The sequence below is a fragment of the Vanellus vanellus genome (assembly GCF_965231255.1).
Source record: "Vanellus vanellus genome assembly, chromosome: 25".
In the NCBI taxonomy this organism is placed as follows: Eukaryota; Metazoa; Chordata; class Aves; order Charadriiformes; family Charadriidae; genus Vanellus; species Vanellus vanellus.
In genome coordinates, this window is record NC_138930.1 from 6,278,445 (window position 1) to 6,295,823 (window position 17,379).

A 17,379-nucleotide genomic window follows, 5' to 3' on the forward strand; every position below is an offset into this window, starting at 1 on the left:
GGTGATTCCCCCACTAGGATATATCACAGGCCAGTACCAGCATCTCCAGCTGCAGGTAAAAATAAAAGTGATGCCACTTCTGGATTACTGCAGTTCAGTTCTCTGTCAGCACCCCCAGGAGCACCCTGTTCCTACAGGCAGAAGCAGATGTACCATCATCAGTCACCACGCTGGTTTTGTGAGAAAGGACTTTATTGAGTTAGACTGTACAACTCAATCCTTCTTTGCAGCAGCTTTCCTCATGGCTGCCAGGACGTTACTGAGTTCTTCCCGCTTCCGCTTGGCCCGAATGTGAGTGCCAACCTGCAGGGGAGAGAGCAGTGCATTCATCCCAGCAGAGAACAGATAAACCTACTTGGCTGCCTCAGGCATTCACTGAAGAGGCTTGACTCAAAAAGCAGGCAGGATGGGAAGGTCCTGGTAAACATGAACCCCACACACCCTGACTGGCCCACCAGGGACTACTTGCCATCGCATCACAGTAGTACTTCTACTCAGGCTGCCCTCAATGAACCCCGTTTCAAGTTGCCTGGTTAATGGTACCCAACCTCCATCAGTATTGCTCTCCTCTTCCCCACACTAGACTTGCAAATAATGCAAAAAGAGCAAGGCAAGGCTGGATTCCTGTAGCTCAGGGCCTTTTTTGGCAAAGCACCTTTATGTTCATCTCCCACTCTCCCACCCAACCCAAGAGGCATTCCCTCCACTCCCTCAGATCAGACCAGTAACTTCCCAAACAACTGAAAAAATAAGAGAATTCAAAAGCAAAGTATCCTTAGGGAAGGGCAGAAAACAGAAAGTTAACTGAAGCAGAGTTTTTGCCATCCTCACTAAGATGTTGGATTGACCTACCCGTTTCTTTATGAACTTCAGAGCACGTTTATCTTTGGAAACTTTCAGCAATTCCATAGCACGTCTCTCATAGGGTGCGAAGCCACAGACTTCCCTGATCATGTCTCGCACAAACTTGGTGTGTTTGGTCAGGCGCTACAAGAAGGGTGAGAAGAGAAATATGGATTACAATGAACATATGTGCTAATTTACTCAGACTGGACTGCAAAGGGTTGTGCAAACTCTGGGCTAAAGCCCCAACACCGGCTTATACTGTCAGCATGTCCCAAGGAAGTACGATCCCCTGGCAAGCGCCAGTCAAGATATTCTTCCTGGTATCTCATCTAAATCTCCCCTCTTTCAGTGTAAAACCATCCCCCCCATGTCCCATCGCTCCCCTCCCTGATCAAGAGTCACTCCCCAGCTCTCCTGGAGCCACTCTAGGGATTGGAAGGGGCTCTGATGTCTCCCCGGAGCCTTCTCTTCCCCAGGCTGACCCCCCCCAACTCTCCCAGCCTGTCTTCCCAGCAGAGGGGCTCCAGCCCTCCCAGCATCTCCAGGGCCTCCTCTGGCCCCGCTCCAACAGCTCCGGGGCCTTCTGCTGTGGGCACCCCCCGAGCTGGAGGCAGCACTGCGGGGGGGTCTCCCCAGAGCAGAGCAGAGCGCAGCAGAGGGGCACAATCCCCCCCTGGCCCTGCTGGCCACGCTGCTGGGGATGCAGCCCGGGGGGCGGGGGGCTTTCTGGGTGCAGTCACCCACCTTGCATCCAGCCAGTCTGCGCCTCCGCTGCCGTCTCGGGTCAGACGGTGAAGCAGCAGCCTGCAATGCCCGCCGCCCTCCCCGGCTCCGCGATCTCCCGTTCTCCCGAGCCGCGCCACCGCAAAGCGGTGCGGGGGCTCGGAGCCCTCCCGCCTCTCCCCAGCAGCCGGAGAAGTAGCTGAGCCGCACCCGCGGCCCTCCCCGACCGCGGCCGCGAGTTGCGCGAACGGCGGCTCATCCCTCCTGCCCCAGGGACCGTCAGCGGGCCGCCTCCGGGCGCACGGCCGCAACACGAGCCGCGCACCCCCGCAGCAGCACGCCGCTGCCCGGACCCTCCGCCAGCCGCGGGCTCCGGCGCCAGCCCCGCCGGGGCCCGGCCCGACCCTCACCCGCCTCACACTCACCCCGCGGCGACGGCACTGCCTGGGCTTGGACACGTTCTTCGTCACCTTGTAGCCCTTGTTGAGGCCCACGGCCATGGGGTAGCGGATCGCCATGCCTGCGGGGAGAGCGCGGTCAGCCCCGCCGCCGATGGAAGCGGATCCCCGGCCCCGGCCCCGGCCCTCACCTGCCGCCCGCTGATGGCGCCGCACCGGAAGAGGGGAGAGCGCGCGGAACGCTGGGACAGCGCCTCTTCCGGCCGCCCAGGCGGGGCCGGGGGCGCTCTATGGCGCCGTGACTATGGCGGGGGGGGGGGGACGGCGACACAAAGAGTCTCGTTGGACCCTGTCGCCCAGGTCACGGCCCAAAGCCAAGCAGTGAGGAATGATCTTCCCTCAGATCGCGAAACAGGTGTCGCTGTAATGCTTTTCTCCACAGGAAGGCAGAACACGGGCAGATATCTGCAGGGCGAAGGTGACCGTCCTATCCCCAACCTGCTTCAGTCTAACATTTCTGAAAGTCAAGAAAAAATTAGGAATGCCAAACTTGTTATCTGCACCTCTAAAATCAACCCAGGTTTGGTATCATCCTTTCTAATGAGAACAATCATATGGGGCAGCTAGAGGTCCACCCAGCCACGGTCTCCGGGTTTCTTTCAGGAGGAGCTGCCACACACCCCAGGCTGGAGAAGGAGTTGTCGCTGCTGGAGAAGGAGGTGCCACTGCTCCTGCCACTGCCATCATGCCTGGTCACTGCTCCTGCCACCGCCATCGTGCCTGGAGCTAGCTGAAGGCGGCTGCTTACAGCAGCTCTGGGTGTGCAGAAGAAGGGGATCATACCTGCTGTGTCTCTGGCCACCGTCGGGCACGGCGGCCCTCAAATAAACACTTGCCCAGAGCTGGCGGCTGCTGCTTTCTGCTGCCTGTCCTGCGAGCGTCAGCCAGCCAGCAGAGCGGGCTGCAGACGTGGGGCTCTTCCCCCACTCACCCTGCCTGCTGCTCTGTTCCACTGGTGACACCTTCTCCACTCACTGTGCAAACACATAGATACACAGTTCCCAAACTCTCCTCATTTTACCTTCCTATTCCTCATTGAACCCCCCGCAAGCCACTGCCTTACCCCCAAGAAAAGGTTCTTTCAGACCCTTTGCCTCCCATCGTTGCCTTCGCAAGTCCCTACTAGAAAATCCAGTTTTTCAATTTCCAAAAGCTTTTGCCCCAATCCAACAGTGGTAAATGCCTTCTCCCACATTCGCAGCATTTGCAAACAGTTCGCATCTCAGCTGAATTTCCCCTTTTCATTGAATTCTGCATTGTCCCCACACTCTTTGCCTTATCACTTTCTCAGAGCCATTACAAGCAAAGACCCCATCAGGTGAGCATGGGAGGGAGAAACAAGGGACATAAGGTAAAGGAAACCTTACTGGGGATTGGGGCTGAATCAGGAGCTCCAAGTTGGGACTGAATGGCTCTGCTCAGAAGGATGTGGGGATCCTGGTGGACAATAGGCTGAATGTCTGCAGTGTGTCCTGGATGTGGTGAACATACTGGGCTGTGTTACCAGACGTGCACCCGGTAGGTTAAAGGAAGTGATAGCTCCCTTTACTCGGCATTCGTTAGCTCACATCTGGAGTACTGTGTCTAGGTTTGGGCCTCGCAGGGCAAGAAAAACATTGACAAACTGGAATGATTTCAGAGGAGGGCCATGAAGATGTGTGAGGCCTGCAGCATATATCCTGTGAGGGGCAGTGGAAGGAACGAGGCTTTCTCAGCCTGGAGGAGAAGCAGAAGTCAGCTGAGGTAGGTGTGAAGCAGCCACCTGAATTTCTAATCAAGCAATGGAGAAGAACAAGTATAAGAAAGATCCATCCCAATGTGCCAGAAGTCAAGCAAGTACAGCAGGAGGCCAGACTGTTGAATGGGGAATTCTGGATTGAGTTTAAATGCAAAAATGAAGAGCATGGAAGATGGAAGCAGCACGGAGCTACCCAAGAGGTATACATATGCATTGCCTGGACATGCAGGGACAGAACTGGAAAAGCCAGAGTTCATCTGGACTTGGCTGAAGACCAAGGGAAAAAGGAAAAGTTCAGCATGTGAACACCTTGCCCTTCTCCCATCTGCTCCAGAGAGAGCTCCTCTGCCACGGGACAGATAAGGTTTATCTTAGTGTCCCCCCTCTTTTTCAAGTATAGAATCAGCACAATCCATGATACACCTCACGGAGGCGCAGGATGCACAGCTGAATGACGATGCCTTGGATGCCATCATCTTCTGAACCTGAAGCTTATCCTGCTTACTGCAGAGGCACAGGCCTTCAAGGCAGGCAGCCAAGTCAGGTCCAAAGTCATCTCCACCTGCCCATGTCACTGCATCACTTTCAGCCTGCCCCTGCATGCTCTCATAGCCAAAAAGCCACACACACTTTCTGAGACCCACCACTGGCAACCATGGAAAGGCAGAGCTCCCTTCCCTCCTGCTAGGGAAACCAGCATTCCCAGAAGGGCGCTGTGGAGCCTATGCCCACCAGCAAGCTGTTGTGTAACATCGGATTAAATATTCTGTCGCAGAAGTGCTCCCGTAGCTGGCACAATGGTGGAGGCCCTTTACCCAGTAATTCCAAGCATGAACTTAGTCGCCTCCCAAGAAGTGAGGAGGACAGTCAGGAAGCTGTAGCCTGCTGCTCTCCAGCAGCCCTACATCTTCCTGTCTTACCCTGCCTTGGCCAAGGCCTTGCAAGATGCATTTGCCAAGATTCAGCCATGTTTTTCTGCCAGATGTCTTCTAGCAAGCAGCATGGGTCACCCTGTGAGCCAGCAGACCCAGGGAGGCTGTTTGGGTTGGGCATTGGGAAGGCAAGCAGGAGGCAGGCTCAGCCCCATGCCTAAATCCAGGCTACTTTAAATTCAGAGGCTACTGTCTTGTGTTAATTAACAAAAGTATGCATAGCAACCAGTATGAAAGCACGTCAGTGCCATTCCCATAGGTAGCCAGAGGCCTCCCCTTTGAGCTGAGACCTCGTTGCTCTCAGTGCACTGGTTTCTTCTTGAAGTGCCCCTTCCCCACTGGAGACTTCTGGACGTCAAAGACCTGAAAGCCCCATTCACTTCTGCAAGGCTCAGGGCTGTTTGGTTCTACGCCGAGGTCGCTCTGTGCTCCATCAGCGCAACTTCAGATGTTCGTGCAGGGTGTTTCCCCAAGTGATGGAGCTTCACTGTCTTCCAGGAAATAATTACAACAGCAACCAGCAAAAGTCCCTGCACAGGGTTCATCATACGCAGTATTTCTGCAACTGAGGCACTCTGAGTCAGGGAGGGAAATACCCCCATGCACCAAGACAGAACGGGGCTCTGAAAAGAGGATGTGGGGACAGCAGAAGTGATAACATCTCCCTCTGACAGCTAAGAAGTGGCTGTGCCTCTCAGACACAGAAACTTGTGATGATGAGCAAGGCCCCCTCCCCAGACATGCAGTGCTATGCTGGCAGTACGCGGGCACTTGGTAGTAGTTGCCACCATTGCTCCGCTGCGCTGTTTTGAGGGGGCAGAAGCGAGCAAGGGAAGGGGTCCATCCAGCCTCCCTTGGTGAGACGCCGGAGGTGGAGTCGTCCCTGGTGTGTAACGGGGCTGTCCAGGGAGCGACCAGAGCCAAACCAAGGTGGCCACCCCCTTGCTGGAAGCTGGAAGCAGCGGTCCCCACTGCTACGTCTTTTAATGAAAACAGCCCTCTCCCGCTGGAATGACTCCGCTGCCTTGGGACCCTCGGTCTCTCTCCTCCACAGCGTTTGCCAAGCAAGCCTCAGCACATGGGAACGTACTGCATCAGCCCCAGCCCAGCCGGGCTAACCTCTGGCTGCCTTCTGCCTTCTGTTACTGGGTTGTTCGCTGTCTCTCTCACAAAGTTTTAAAGCCCCGCTTTGAGGCAACCAAAGAGTCTAACCCCTTTCTTTGGTGGTGGTTTATTAGTTAGGTTTAAGCATATTTTTTTAACAAAACACTGCTTTCCACATCATTGGGCAATTTTCACGTCGGTCCTTGGGTCTTCCAGCTGAAGTAGTTTGAACCTGACTGTAAAGAAAACTCTTGGTAAGTAAACTGGGGTCCAGACAACATCCCCCAGAAGTATTTGGTAGCTTGCAAGACTTTCCACAGCAAAATCGGGAACCATCAAAACCAGGAGAGGAAACAGTAGGCTAAATCCTTCTCCTACATCATCCTATAAGCAAGGGCACCAACTGCTCCACTCAAGCCGTGGTCTCCGCTCCAAAGCAGCACGTGTGCCGGGGCACACAGACACACACAGAGAAGCCACAAAAACAGCACTCCTGAGAGAGGAAAGGCAGAAGACCCTGCAGCAGTTCCCTTGTCACTGTGCATAACACCAACAAACAGCAAAGGCTGTGTGTATTTGTCATGTTATGTTTGGTGCAAAGACTGCTTTTATAGCACAGGCACACTGCTAGAACTGGCGCCCATTGCTGCCCCAGACCGGCATCTGTTCCTCAGTCCACCTGCTCCAGGAAAAACTGGAAAACAACCCCTGCCTGTTCCTTGGAGCTTCTGCTGAACGATGGTTTTCATCCCCCTGGCCAGTCCAACTGCCTGCTCTGCCTGAGCAGAGGAACCATCTGCAGCTGCCAGTTCAGGCAGGCTGCTTCCATCTGCTGAGGAAAAGGATTTAACCCTTCTCGGGCTGCACTGGGGCTTGCAACGCTTGAATTTTACAGCCTGGGCTGATCTACTTCACCTCTGTTGCCAGTGCAATGGAATGCCTTAATTTTGTACCCACTTCTGCAACTACAGGTGCCTCAGCTTTGGTCTTCCTTTTAAGTTGCTCATCACTTCCAAATGAAACGGATATGCTTGGGTAAACAACCTTTATTTCTGCCACCGAAAAACACATTCCCTGCCTTCTTGAAGGGAACCACATAGAGGAGGACCTCAGCTTCCCCTGCGACATGCTGCTTCTCCTGTGTTGCCAGTGCACCTTTCAGCAGGACCACAGTGACTTACTTACCTCCCTTTTCTACTTGCTGCTGTTGCGGGGATGGAAAGATTTCACCTTTATTAGGCGGAAAAGGCCATTTACAGCCTAAAGTTTTCCCTCAGAAGTAGCCACTTTGGACAAATGCAACCACCATTTATGTCATTGCTGCCTTTTACAAGACAGCCAATGTTTTGCAATATAGATATATTCATGTCATATAGATATGAATGGCTTCCACGGGGTGACCCCATGCCCCGGTCCCTCAGTGGGCCAGTTGAGCATCACTGCAGGCACAAGGCAGAAGGCTGGATGGTGCGCTTGGGGCAGCGAGGGTGCATCACCCCTTTACGCAGCGCGGGGAGGCCAGATGGGCTCAGCCCAATCCTCATTCTGTGCCGGTGGGGTCTTGGGCTCTCCCAGCCATGAGGAACCTCCCGGAGGGTGGCAGACTGGCATCTCAGCAGAGCCTGTGGGTACCTCAAGGTTCAGATGGAGGTTTGGAGCTAGCCCTCATTTCTAGCTCAGTGGGTGCTCAGCCCTCCATGGCTTTCCTTTACCTGGGCATGTCGTTCTGGACTGGGAGGAGCGAGCGCTGCCCCAAGCCCAAGGTGCAGCTTGGCTGGGCAGTAACCGGGCACAGGAGGAGGGGCTGCAGGCACGGGAGCCTGCGGGGGGGTCCTCGGGGTGCCGAGGACCTGGCTGTTGAAGAGGCGGTCGGAGGGGAAGGTGGGCTGAAGCACTCAGTCTGCAGCATGGACAAGAGACACGGGCAGCAGTCACTGCCAGCACAGAGGACAATTGCCACGAACCGCTGTGCCCTGTGTAGGTGGATGTGTGTAGGTGCTGCAGGGGAAGGAGGTATGTCCCAGGCTGCAGGGTGCCTGTGTGAAGGATCCTTCACCTCTCTGGCACAGGCTTCCCACAGCCCCGGGGTCACCTGCGCATTTACCCGAGCAGACCCTGGTGCTTCTGGTAAGAGAAGCTAACTGGCACTATCCATGGTTGGACACCGCCTGCCCAGACCTGGTCCCGCTAAGCCAGGGCACATCTCTTACCCACCCCAAGAGGTCTTTGACCGGCATGCCCTGGTGGCGGTGAGAAGGGCTCCCCAGCACAGAGGGTCCCCTTCATTTCTCCAGTGACACCATTCTGGAGGAGCAGCTGCGTGTGAGCTGGCGCTCAGCTGTGCTGTCTGCTCGTACTCTCTGCCACCAGACAGCTCCGAGGCATTTTTACATGACTGACCTCGTGACACAGTATGTCTAGCAGAGGCTTAGAGCTCTAATATTTCCTACTCCTTGCTTGCATGGGTGGATTACCTGCCCACACTTCATCCTTGGAGGCTGGGGACATCGGTAGAGTCTGCGGCATATCTGTGACCTCCCGCAGGCCAGGGAGCAGCCACTGGTCACAAAGGTCCTCAGGCCAAAGGAAGCCAGAAAAGCAGCAAGAATGATGCAAGCGTTGAGGAAGATGGGGGGACTGCAAAGGGGGATCCTTCCCAAAGTCAGTTGTTTCAGAAGAAGACCCACCAACAGGCCAAGGATTGCAGGGACAACCCTGCAAGAGTGTTTCCTGAGTGTTTCCTTCTTCTGGGAGTAATGGGGGTATCCTCCTTCCAAGGAGCCGTCAGTCCTTGCCGTGTACGCCTGCCAACAGGAGAGTCCTGCAGAAAGCAAACATTGCTATTGCTTTAACATAAGAAGGCATTTTTGACAAGAATGAACAGGAAAATTGGTCATGAATTGGTTGGTGTGGTCAGGGTGCTGCCTGTTGCTGACACCAAAGGAGAAATGTGCAGGGTGGGGAGGAGAAAAGGATTTGAATGAAGAAGTAAACAGAATTCAAGAGGTTTGTGTAAAGACAGAGCAAAGGCAAAGGGGTAAGCAGTCATCGTGCCCACGGGCGGCCCATATAAGTGTAGGTTCTTCACACAGGATTTTTTCCCCTGTGGCAGTCCTGCTTTCTGGTCATGCAGCCAAACATGTCCTGACACTGGCTGCGCACCTGAGGTGCCCAGTCGCCACACTGGAAGGACTCCCTGCTCCTTGCCAGATGTAGGGTGGAGGTATTCTCCCCTCTGGCCTCAGGCCAGTCCTGCAGACCCAGCCCCTGCCACTGGGAAACTGGGTGGGGTGGCCACTGAACCAGAACCGCTGGGTGACGTATCATCAAAATGTATTTGCTTAGCAGGAGTATAGTGGGTGGATAGCAATTTCTATTGTGCAACGCACAGACATGACAGGCTTGCACGGAGCAGGGCTTCTGCCCCTCCAGACCAGTTCAGACCAGCACAATACAGGCACGGGAGAGAGGATGCTCACTTCCAACCATCAGCACGCTGACTCCTGCACGTGGCAGTTCATCTACGCAGTATCAGCCATGGCATGTCCCCTACACGGACACATCACCGACTTACCTCTTTACTGCTTTTTAAATTAAATTGTCAGTATAAGCTGCCAAAGGCCTCACTAACCACCTAGCCCCTCACCAGTCTCCCTGCCTCCCTCCATACCTGAGGCCATTTAGCAGTTTGCAGTTGCCAAGCACTCATAGCCCTCCCACTCCAAACGTGTTATAAAAATGCAAAAACCCAGCAACAATTGCACAACGGTTTATCAACTGCTTCTTTACCGTCCACCAGATCCCAGATTATTCTCACTGGGTAAAGCTGAGCAGACAGAGTACAGGTCTCGCACATCAGGCGGGTGTTGTCAGGTAGACCACTCTCCAAGACAACCACCAAAGGGGTGCTAGACCCCAAGAAGGCATCAAAGAACACATCCACATGTGCCACAGGGGCTGCACGCATCTGCACTGGGCTCTGTACACCGCAGCAGGGGGATTAGGCCTGGGGCTAGCATCTCCGTTAACGGTGTGAGTAAAACCCCAGAGACTGATGAAGCCCTGAAGCAAGTATGATGGCAGGATCACAGACCCATTCAGAGCACCTGTCCACACTACTGAGAGTGACAGGGATGGACACCGTGCTGGTAAACTGAGGCAATCTTTCCCGATGTACTGAGGGAGAACTGGCCTGGGTCTCTCTGGCGCATGGGAAGAACTGTCAGCTGGTGAATTCACGTCATTTATTAGTCCTCTGCAGGTTGGGAAGCTCAACGCTTTGAAGTCACCAGTTATTTCTCTGGATTCCACAAAGTTATACATAATCTTTGCACTTGAGGGAGTTCAGGGGTTCAGTCAGTACAGGCCCAGCTTTGAAACTCCTGCACTTGGGCGGATTACGCACCGAGTGACGACATCTCTCCAGCTCCCACCGCGTAATGGCCCCAGTCTTTCCAGTGGGCAAAACTGTGTTCTGCTCTGTCCCCACTGCACCACGCAGGGCCAAGCCAAATCTGATTTTCCTTTTACATGCAAGATTTCTGCAGACACGGTAAAACAAATTAAACCCTACAAAGCTATGATATTCTCATACCCAGAAATGCAGTTTAGCAGTGTTGAGGTAGCCTACAAGTATCTCCATCAACCTAAAGCTTCTCCTCATTTGCTGTAGCTGCTGCTCATTTACTCCATCCAAACAAATCTCTTTCACAGTTGCCCAAAACATCTGACTTTTGCACCTATCCACCCACCCCCAACCACAGCACACTGGTGGTGGAGAAAGAAGGGACGTGATGCTGCGGGCCTTCAAAATCCCGTACGCAGCACAGGCTGCAGGCGACCGGGGAAGGGCAGGGTCTCTCCTGGTTTGTACAGTCAGGTACCAAACTCAAATGACAGCAAATGGCTTCCTGTTGTAGGTTCTGGTGTAGTCAGAGCTGTCCCTCTTGTCAAGGGTGTGCAGCTCCAACACAAGCGCTAACTGGGCCTGTGCTCCGGCACTTCACTGTTGTCACCAGCTGTGGACTGGAAAAATGTTTTCCAACGAGACAGATGCATTGAAAGGACCTGAAGGCCAGGTCCACAGAGCTGCTCCGTGAAGCTCAAGACATACAAACATTAACTGAGTAATCTTCACGGTCATCTTAATTTCATCGCAAGATCATTATAAAGCTTCCTAAATGATCCTGGGTAAAATACTTTGAGATCTTGGGTGGAGCACACTTTGGAATTGCAGAAAGCATTCCTTTCGTCTCCTTTATCACATAATATGGACAAGAGAGGTTGATCCCATGCACATACCTCTTTATCTCCATAGACGTGTCTTCTCCCCTCTCACATGTGTTTTCTCTGTAAATTTTACTTTTGACAGAGGCTCTGTCTTAAAGATTCTCAGCGCTCCCAGATGACTACAGCATTTGTCACGTTATGGCGCCTGATGGGCTAATTATCTTTCAAAGGGGAGCCAAAGGTTTCTGCTTTCACCTTTCTTTGCTAAAAAATGAGCTCCTAACACATTGGGGGGGTTGTTTGTTTCTTTAACAGAATAAAATTGAAATCTTAACCCATCTCCAGCGAGACCGTGACAGAGGCTGAGCCAGCCTGGCCAGACGTGAGGTACACAACAGGTTACTGCAGCTGCTGGAGGAAAGTATGTAAATAGCTCTATGGTGATGGGCACTGAGCCAGCAGCAGTTGGTCTGCGGATTTGAAAATTAGGCGCCAAACGGCTGTTTTGAAAAAAACACTGGGTTTGTTTTCGTTAGCTTGGAGATCAGTGCCAGGTTTCATAGAAACACAGCGCCGGGGTGTGAGCACTGCCCACTCCCCTCCCACAGCTCCGCTGGAGTATTAATGATCTAAGTGATTCTCAGAGCAGAGCTGTGATTGCTGCTGGCTGATAAAGCAAGCTTTGTGAACTCAGAGGAACCCCATTTCAGAGCCAGTCCCCACCCTCCTCCACTACACTCTCCAAGCTGCCAAATGGCTAAAAGATTAAGGGCTTGCTCGTGTTTGGAGGGAAGCTGAGCTCCACGGAGCGCTGAGAACCTGGGGCTACGCTGGCAGGCTGCATAGGCGTCTTTTCTCTTTGGATCCCTGAACTTATAATTAGAATGAAATTCAGCTCTGTATGTGAAAGTCAAAACTCATAATGCTAGACATTATTGGCCCAATATTTCATTAAAGGTGATATGAATAATCCTTCCTTATCTTAGATTAATTTTGCTATTTACCTATATAAATAGCAGCTCTTTATGCACACAAATGGTCGTGTCTCCATCCCCACAGACTCCAGGGCTGCTGGCAGCCCGGCAAGAAGGAAATGGTGATATTGTTCCTACCTGGCCACTTCATCTGTTTTCAGAGGTGTTTTCACAGTATTTTATTCCCAAAAAATCTGTCTTCCTATTACTCTGGAAGAGTTCCTGGGCTATGGGGAGCCCACGAGGGGAAGACTCAGTAGCTGATGCTGTGCTGAAGGCTGTGGCGCATCACACAGTACAACGCTTCCTTTGCCTGATAAAGGCTGTGAATGAGTTGCAGTGCAGAAAGCCTCTCCATCGCTCTTGTGTTACAGACGTGGCTCTTTTCAGCATGTGGTATTAGAAGTAAATGTGTGGAAAAGTGATGAAGTGGAATTCTGGGAAGTTGAGGAGCCCTGAGCGCTGACACCACCCCCCCCAACCTTCTTCCATTGGCGCTTCTCTGTTGAGATGGGGGGAAATGGGGGGAGTGGGGGGTGTTTAAATTAAATTCTCATTTCTTTATGGTCACATGAGACCAGGGTCTGGTTCCAGCACAAAAGTCTAAAGGGCTGCCCAGGCCCTCCTGACCATGAAAGTCACAGGCCTTCCTGCCACAAAGGAATGAACCATCCCAAGCACAGACCTGAATTCTCCTCCCCAGGCTTGGTTAACCCTTCCCCCAGTGTGATACAGGTTGAATTCTGCCTCACTAAGGAGATAAATGCTCTAGCAGAAGAATATTATTGTTCAGGGATCCTGCCAAACATTAAATGCCTGGAATTAGACATAAATATGCCCTCTACTCGTTATAGCATGGTGTCTTGTCTTGAAAAAAATCCTTGTTCTACATAGTCTGCTGTCTGCTTTAATCCCACAGCTGCACACTCTGTTCCTCTTTGCTTTTCTTTACATGTCTCTTAGCAAACTTTCTCACAGCAGGTGAGGAAGATCTCATCCATGACACATAGCATACTATTAATTTTCTCTACCTGCTTTGGTGCTTTCTGTCCTGACGCTACTGGAAGCAATTTTATTCAGTGAAAGCTGAAATTCTGGAGCTGTGCTGAGGTCTGAGTGTTTCTTCCAGACTTGCAGTCATTGCTAGCAATTTTTTAAGCTCTAATGCTGAACTGGATTGAATTTGGACTGATAGGAAAATGTTCTGTGCTACATGTTAAATCCTTGCCCCTGCTTGAAATTAATGAAAATATCTGGGACAATTGATTAAACATTGGCAGGCTGTTCAGAGTGATATAAGGACCACGAGGCAGACGGGAAGTTAGGCAACTACAGAGAAAACAGAAATAATCCTGCTATTAAAGGCAAACAAATAATAAAGTGTAGAATGAGAAAGGGGAGGGCATGGCAGCAGCTGCCGAGAAACTAAAGCAGTTGAGGTAAGAAATAGCAGTGGAAATCCTGCGTCCCCAGATTTGTGAAAACGTGAATCATTATGAAATCCCAGACAGCATCAGAAAACTCGTTACACCCAACTGTACAGGAAACCAGTCAACAATTGAGAAGATTCTCTACATCAAAGGACACGTGAGGTTTTCCTTTGTATTTATTGCGTACTGTAAGGAATCTCTTCATTTATCTGGAGGGAGAAGCACTCCAGTGCCAGGCAGAGCCTAGCACGGCTGTCTGTGTTCTCTGACATCCCAAAAATTTATTCTTATCCTTCCCAGGCAGTCTGATACATTCCAAGTACTTTTGAGAGAGATACTAAGTCCAGGGCACTTCCAAGTTCCTGACTTTACAACAGAATGAGACCTGTACATGCACCAGCCTTCTCCTGCGCTCTGCTTTCCACAAAGAGTAAACCTCGGGGGGGGAAGGCAAGAGCCTCCCAGCAGGTTCCCAAGCTGAAAAGCCCAGGGGATGAGGCCCAGGGATTGCCATGGCCCTCTGCCGTAAGGTAAGGCTGACGCAGCCCTACACTGTCCCTTTGTTAAACACTAAATGACTGTGTCCTGGGCTAACAAATCAATTCTACCTTCTGAAAGCAGAGAGGGAGTTTATTATAAAATTGTTTTGGGTAGCAGCGAACTGTCAAGGTCCTGAATGAAATCCTAACTGTTAAACAGTGAGAGAAATGACCCCACTGACTGTGGTTCAGAACTGACCCCTATCATCAGTGACCCAGGAGGACCAGCATTTGAACAGATGTTAATTCCACGACTAAAGCATGCATTGTGCTCCCTCTAAAACACAGTTGTCCAGTGGGCTCTCAGCTTTTGCACTTCCCCTCCTCCCTTGGTGCTTTCCTCTCCCCATCCCACCCCCAAACCGTTCTCCTCCTTTTCGCAGAGAGAGGAAAAGTGAACATACATGTGAACAGGGAGGGGAGAGCGGTGACAAGGATGAAAGTGTGCAAGTGTTCTGGTTACTGCTATAGAAAGGGACCTTCTAAAAATGTAGAAAATAATAGGCGTTATTCTTGAGGCATATTTCAGGAGTATATTTAGAAAAAAAAGATTTTACTGCGACACAGTTGATATCAGCACTATGAAAATAACTGGTAACGTTAGAAGGCAAAAAAAAAAAAAAAGAAACCCACTCAAAAAACCAAACCAAACCCGTGACACATTCAAAGTTTCTAAGCCATTATCTAAAAAATCTGACAGAAAAAATAATGGGGGAGTTTGGGCTAAACTTCATGAACAAAGGGGATTTAAATCTGGATTACATTATCAATCAAAATTAAGCAAAAGGTTTAAAAGAATTTCCAAAATATGACAGATGCCGAGAGTATCATGTCAAATCACAAGAGAAGAAATGAGCTAACCCCAAAAATGCTTTTACGGAGAGTTTTAGCATTCCTAATTTTTTTTTCTTTCTTTTTCTTTTTTTTTTTCTTTTTTTTTCTTTTTTTTTTTTTTTCTGGCTTAACGTAACCAAAGTTTATAACCGGTACTGCGGGAATTTGCTGCTGTTGGGAGCTGCACGTCCGCCGAGCGGTGTGTGAAGGGGGCCGGCGGGGGCGGCGCGCAGCCGTTGGTTCGCGGTTGGCGGACGGGCGCCAAAATTCAAACCCCGCACCGGGCTGGAACCGGCGGGCGGGGGGCGGGAGCGGCCGCGGGGCTGCCCCGGCCCCGGCCCCGCGGGGCAGAGCGGCCCCGGCACTCTGGGACTTGTAGTCGCGGGTTCCTGCTGCCGTTTCCAGACACACTGGCGGCAAAACCAACTCGAGTTCCGTCTCAGAGCTGGGTTTGGCGCGGAGTTTGCCTCCCACTGATCACGGTCTGAGAACGGCGGCCTCCAAATCGGGAGGTTGGGTAAGCACCCGCAGAAAGGGCACGCGCCGTGATCTAAAGGCTCGCTTCCATTCCAGCTGTCCTTCGTAAACTCCCTCCAGGTAGCCCACCGAGGCCCACGGCGTCGCGGGCGCCGTGTGGAAACCCCCGTCCTACGCTCCCTGCCCAAGACGCGGGCAGGAGCCACCAGCGCCATCCCAGGAGAGGTGATGCCCCAGGAGAGGTGATGCCCCAGCCAGGTGGGACGGGCACTCCACCCTCTACAGAGAAAGCCAGGACAATTCTTTCTGTAGCGGATGCGTATTTTTAAACAAACACATTCAGGTGAAAACCTACTCTTTACATGGGTCAGCTGCTAAAGATATGCAGTGATTGCAAAAGGAACCCTATTGGCCAACAAGGGCGTTGAGCGTCCAGAATTCCTGGATTTATTCTGAGGTTTTCCAGTTTAAGGTGTGCTTGACATTAGGATCCCAGATCCTCTAACATGAGGATCGTCTCGCTTCTGTTTTGAGGATAAACCCATTTGCACCTATTTGTTCAACCTGGCTCCCCAAGTTTCTTTTCATACACGGTGTGCACTATTTTCTTGCTCTCTTTCCTGTTTTTCTGGATCTGTCCTCCCTCTCCGGCACATTCTTTGCATTATGCTCATGCTGCTTTTTTTCTTTGCTGTCCACGTATACACACGACAGACTTTGAATCTGTTTTTTCAGCTTCTCAGGCAGAAGATCTCCCTTTTCTCAGCCTTCCCCGGTAGCCGAATGGCACAACGGCTGTACGGGCTTTTCAGCCTCCAAAGTTTTGGGACATGAGGAATTAGCTCATGGGAATGGTAATCCACTTTATACCTGTTAATGTGCAAGGACTGACATAAGTCGGGGTATATTCAGTAAAAGTATGTTTAGGGAAAAATAATACAACAAATCTTTAAGAAGGGAAAACTTCCCAGTGGATTTTACTTTGTACAAAATTTGCCTGCGTCCCCTTGGACTGCAAAAGGATTTCAGGATAATTCCCTTCTTAAAGGGCCTGATGGGAGACTGGCATCTCGGTAAAACTTCAGAAGGAATTTCCAAAATCTACAAAATGGCAATCCTGAAAATTCACCCTTGGAAACACCTGATTTTTTTTTTTTTTCCGAGACTCTCCACCACCGGTTTGAGCAAACACCAGGTCCCCGGCCTACAGAACGTCGCTGCTCACAGCAAAGCACGACGGACCCATGAACAGCGTGAGCCATGTTTTAGGTAACCAGTGTGACGTTGGAGGAACGCTGCGCAGGTGCCGCTCCCGAGGCACGATGGCAGTCGACGGCCGTGGTGTGGTTGGGGCGCAGGGGACAGAGGACGGGGGACTCCTGGCAGGGTGGGGACCCGCGGGGGGCCCTGCGCTCACCAGCCCCGTGCGGCTGTGAGCCGCTGCTGCCCGCCGCGGAGCCTGTGAGGAGCCATCCTGGTGGGCTGCTCTGGTCCCTCCCGGTTTTATTACCAATAAAGTCTTGCTTTTAAGATTGCCCCTCGCGTTCTGCGCTTCACTCACGCTGACGACAGCCGAATTTTGCATTTTAATAGGCGGGACAGCTACGCTTTTGGATGAGGAGCAGGCTCGGGCCCGCCGGGCGGCCCACAAAATGGAGGGCGACCGGGACTGCACCTCCCGGCGCGCCCTGCGGCGCGGCGCCGCCATCTTGGCGCCGGGACTTCATTTCCCAGGCGGCGCGGCGGCGGGGGAGGCGATGTCCGCCATCTTACCGCTCCCTCCTCCCCCGGTGCGGCTGGATTGAATGAGCCCGCTGCCCGCCCGCCCGCGAATCGAGCGCCATGTCAGGCACCCCGAGCCGCGGCATCCCCGGCACCCCCGGTGGGACCCCACTGTCGCCGACCCGCATCTCCCGCCTGCAGGAGAAGGAGGAGCTGCGGCAGCTCAATGACCGCCTGGCCGTTTACATCGACCGTGTGCGGGCGCTGGAGCTGGAGAATGACCGGCTGCTGCTGAAGATCTCCGAGAAGGAGGAGGTCACCACCCGGGAGGTATGGCCCGGAGCGGCCTGCTGGCCCTCGCCCGCGGCTGCGG

The 17,379-nt window shown here is 52.4% G+C and overlaps 2 protein-coding genes across 2 annotated transcripts in view; one reads left to right on the plus strand and one right to left on the minus strand.

Moving 5' to 3' along the window:
* Positions 1-174: 174 nt before the first annotated feature.
* RPL36 (ribosomal protein L36) lies at positions 175-2,203 on the minus strand. Its single transcript, XM_082495480.1, has 4 exons — positions 2,159-2,203; positions 1,995-2,089; positions 853-987; positions 175-303 (listed from the first exon to the last, which is right to left on the minus strand). Exons 2-4 carry the CDS (start codon positions 2,085-2,087, stop codon positions 214-216), a joined length of 318 nt encoding a protein of 105 aa, XP_082351606.1. The 5' UTR covers positions 2,088-2,089; positions 2,159-2,203; the 3' UTR covers positions 175-213.
* Positions 2,204-17,126: 14,923 nt separating this feature from the next.
* The window catches only part of LMNB2 (lamin B2), a gene marked incomplete at its 5' end in the record, with an annotated part of 38,389 nt that continues 38,136 nt past the window's right edge, over positions 17,127-17,379 (plus strand). Inside the window, one exon of the mRNA XM_082495329.1 lies at positions 17,127-17,336. Within this exon, the coding sequence (XP_082351455.1) occupies positions 17,127-17,336 (210 nt within the window). The remainder of the gene's footprint in view (positions 17,337-17,379) is intronic.

Excerpts from the sequence above, each read along its gene's own strand:
- RPL36 (XM_082495480.1), bottom strand. The coding sequence starts at position 2,087 with ATGGCGATCCGCTACCCCATGGCCGTGGGCCTCAACAAGGGCTACAAG. Across the intron at positions 988-1,994 it reads GGCAGTGCCGTCGCCGCGGG|CGCCTGACCAAACACACCAA; the intron begins GTGAGTGTGAGG and ends CCCTTCTTGTAG. Across the intron at positions 304-852 it reads TGAAGTTCATAAAGAAACGG|GTTGGCACTCACATTCGGGC; the intron begins GTAGGTCAATCC and ends TCTCCCCTGCAG.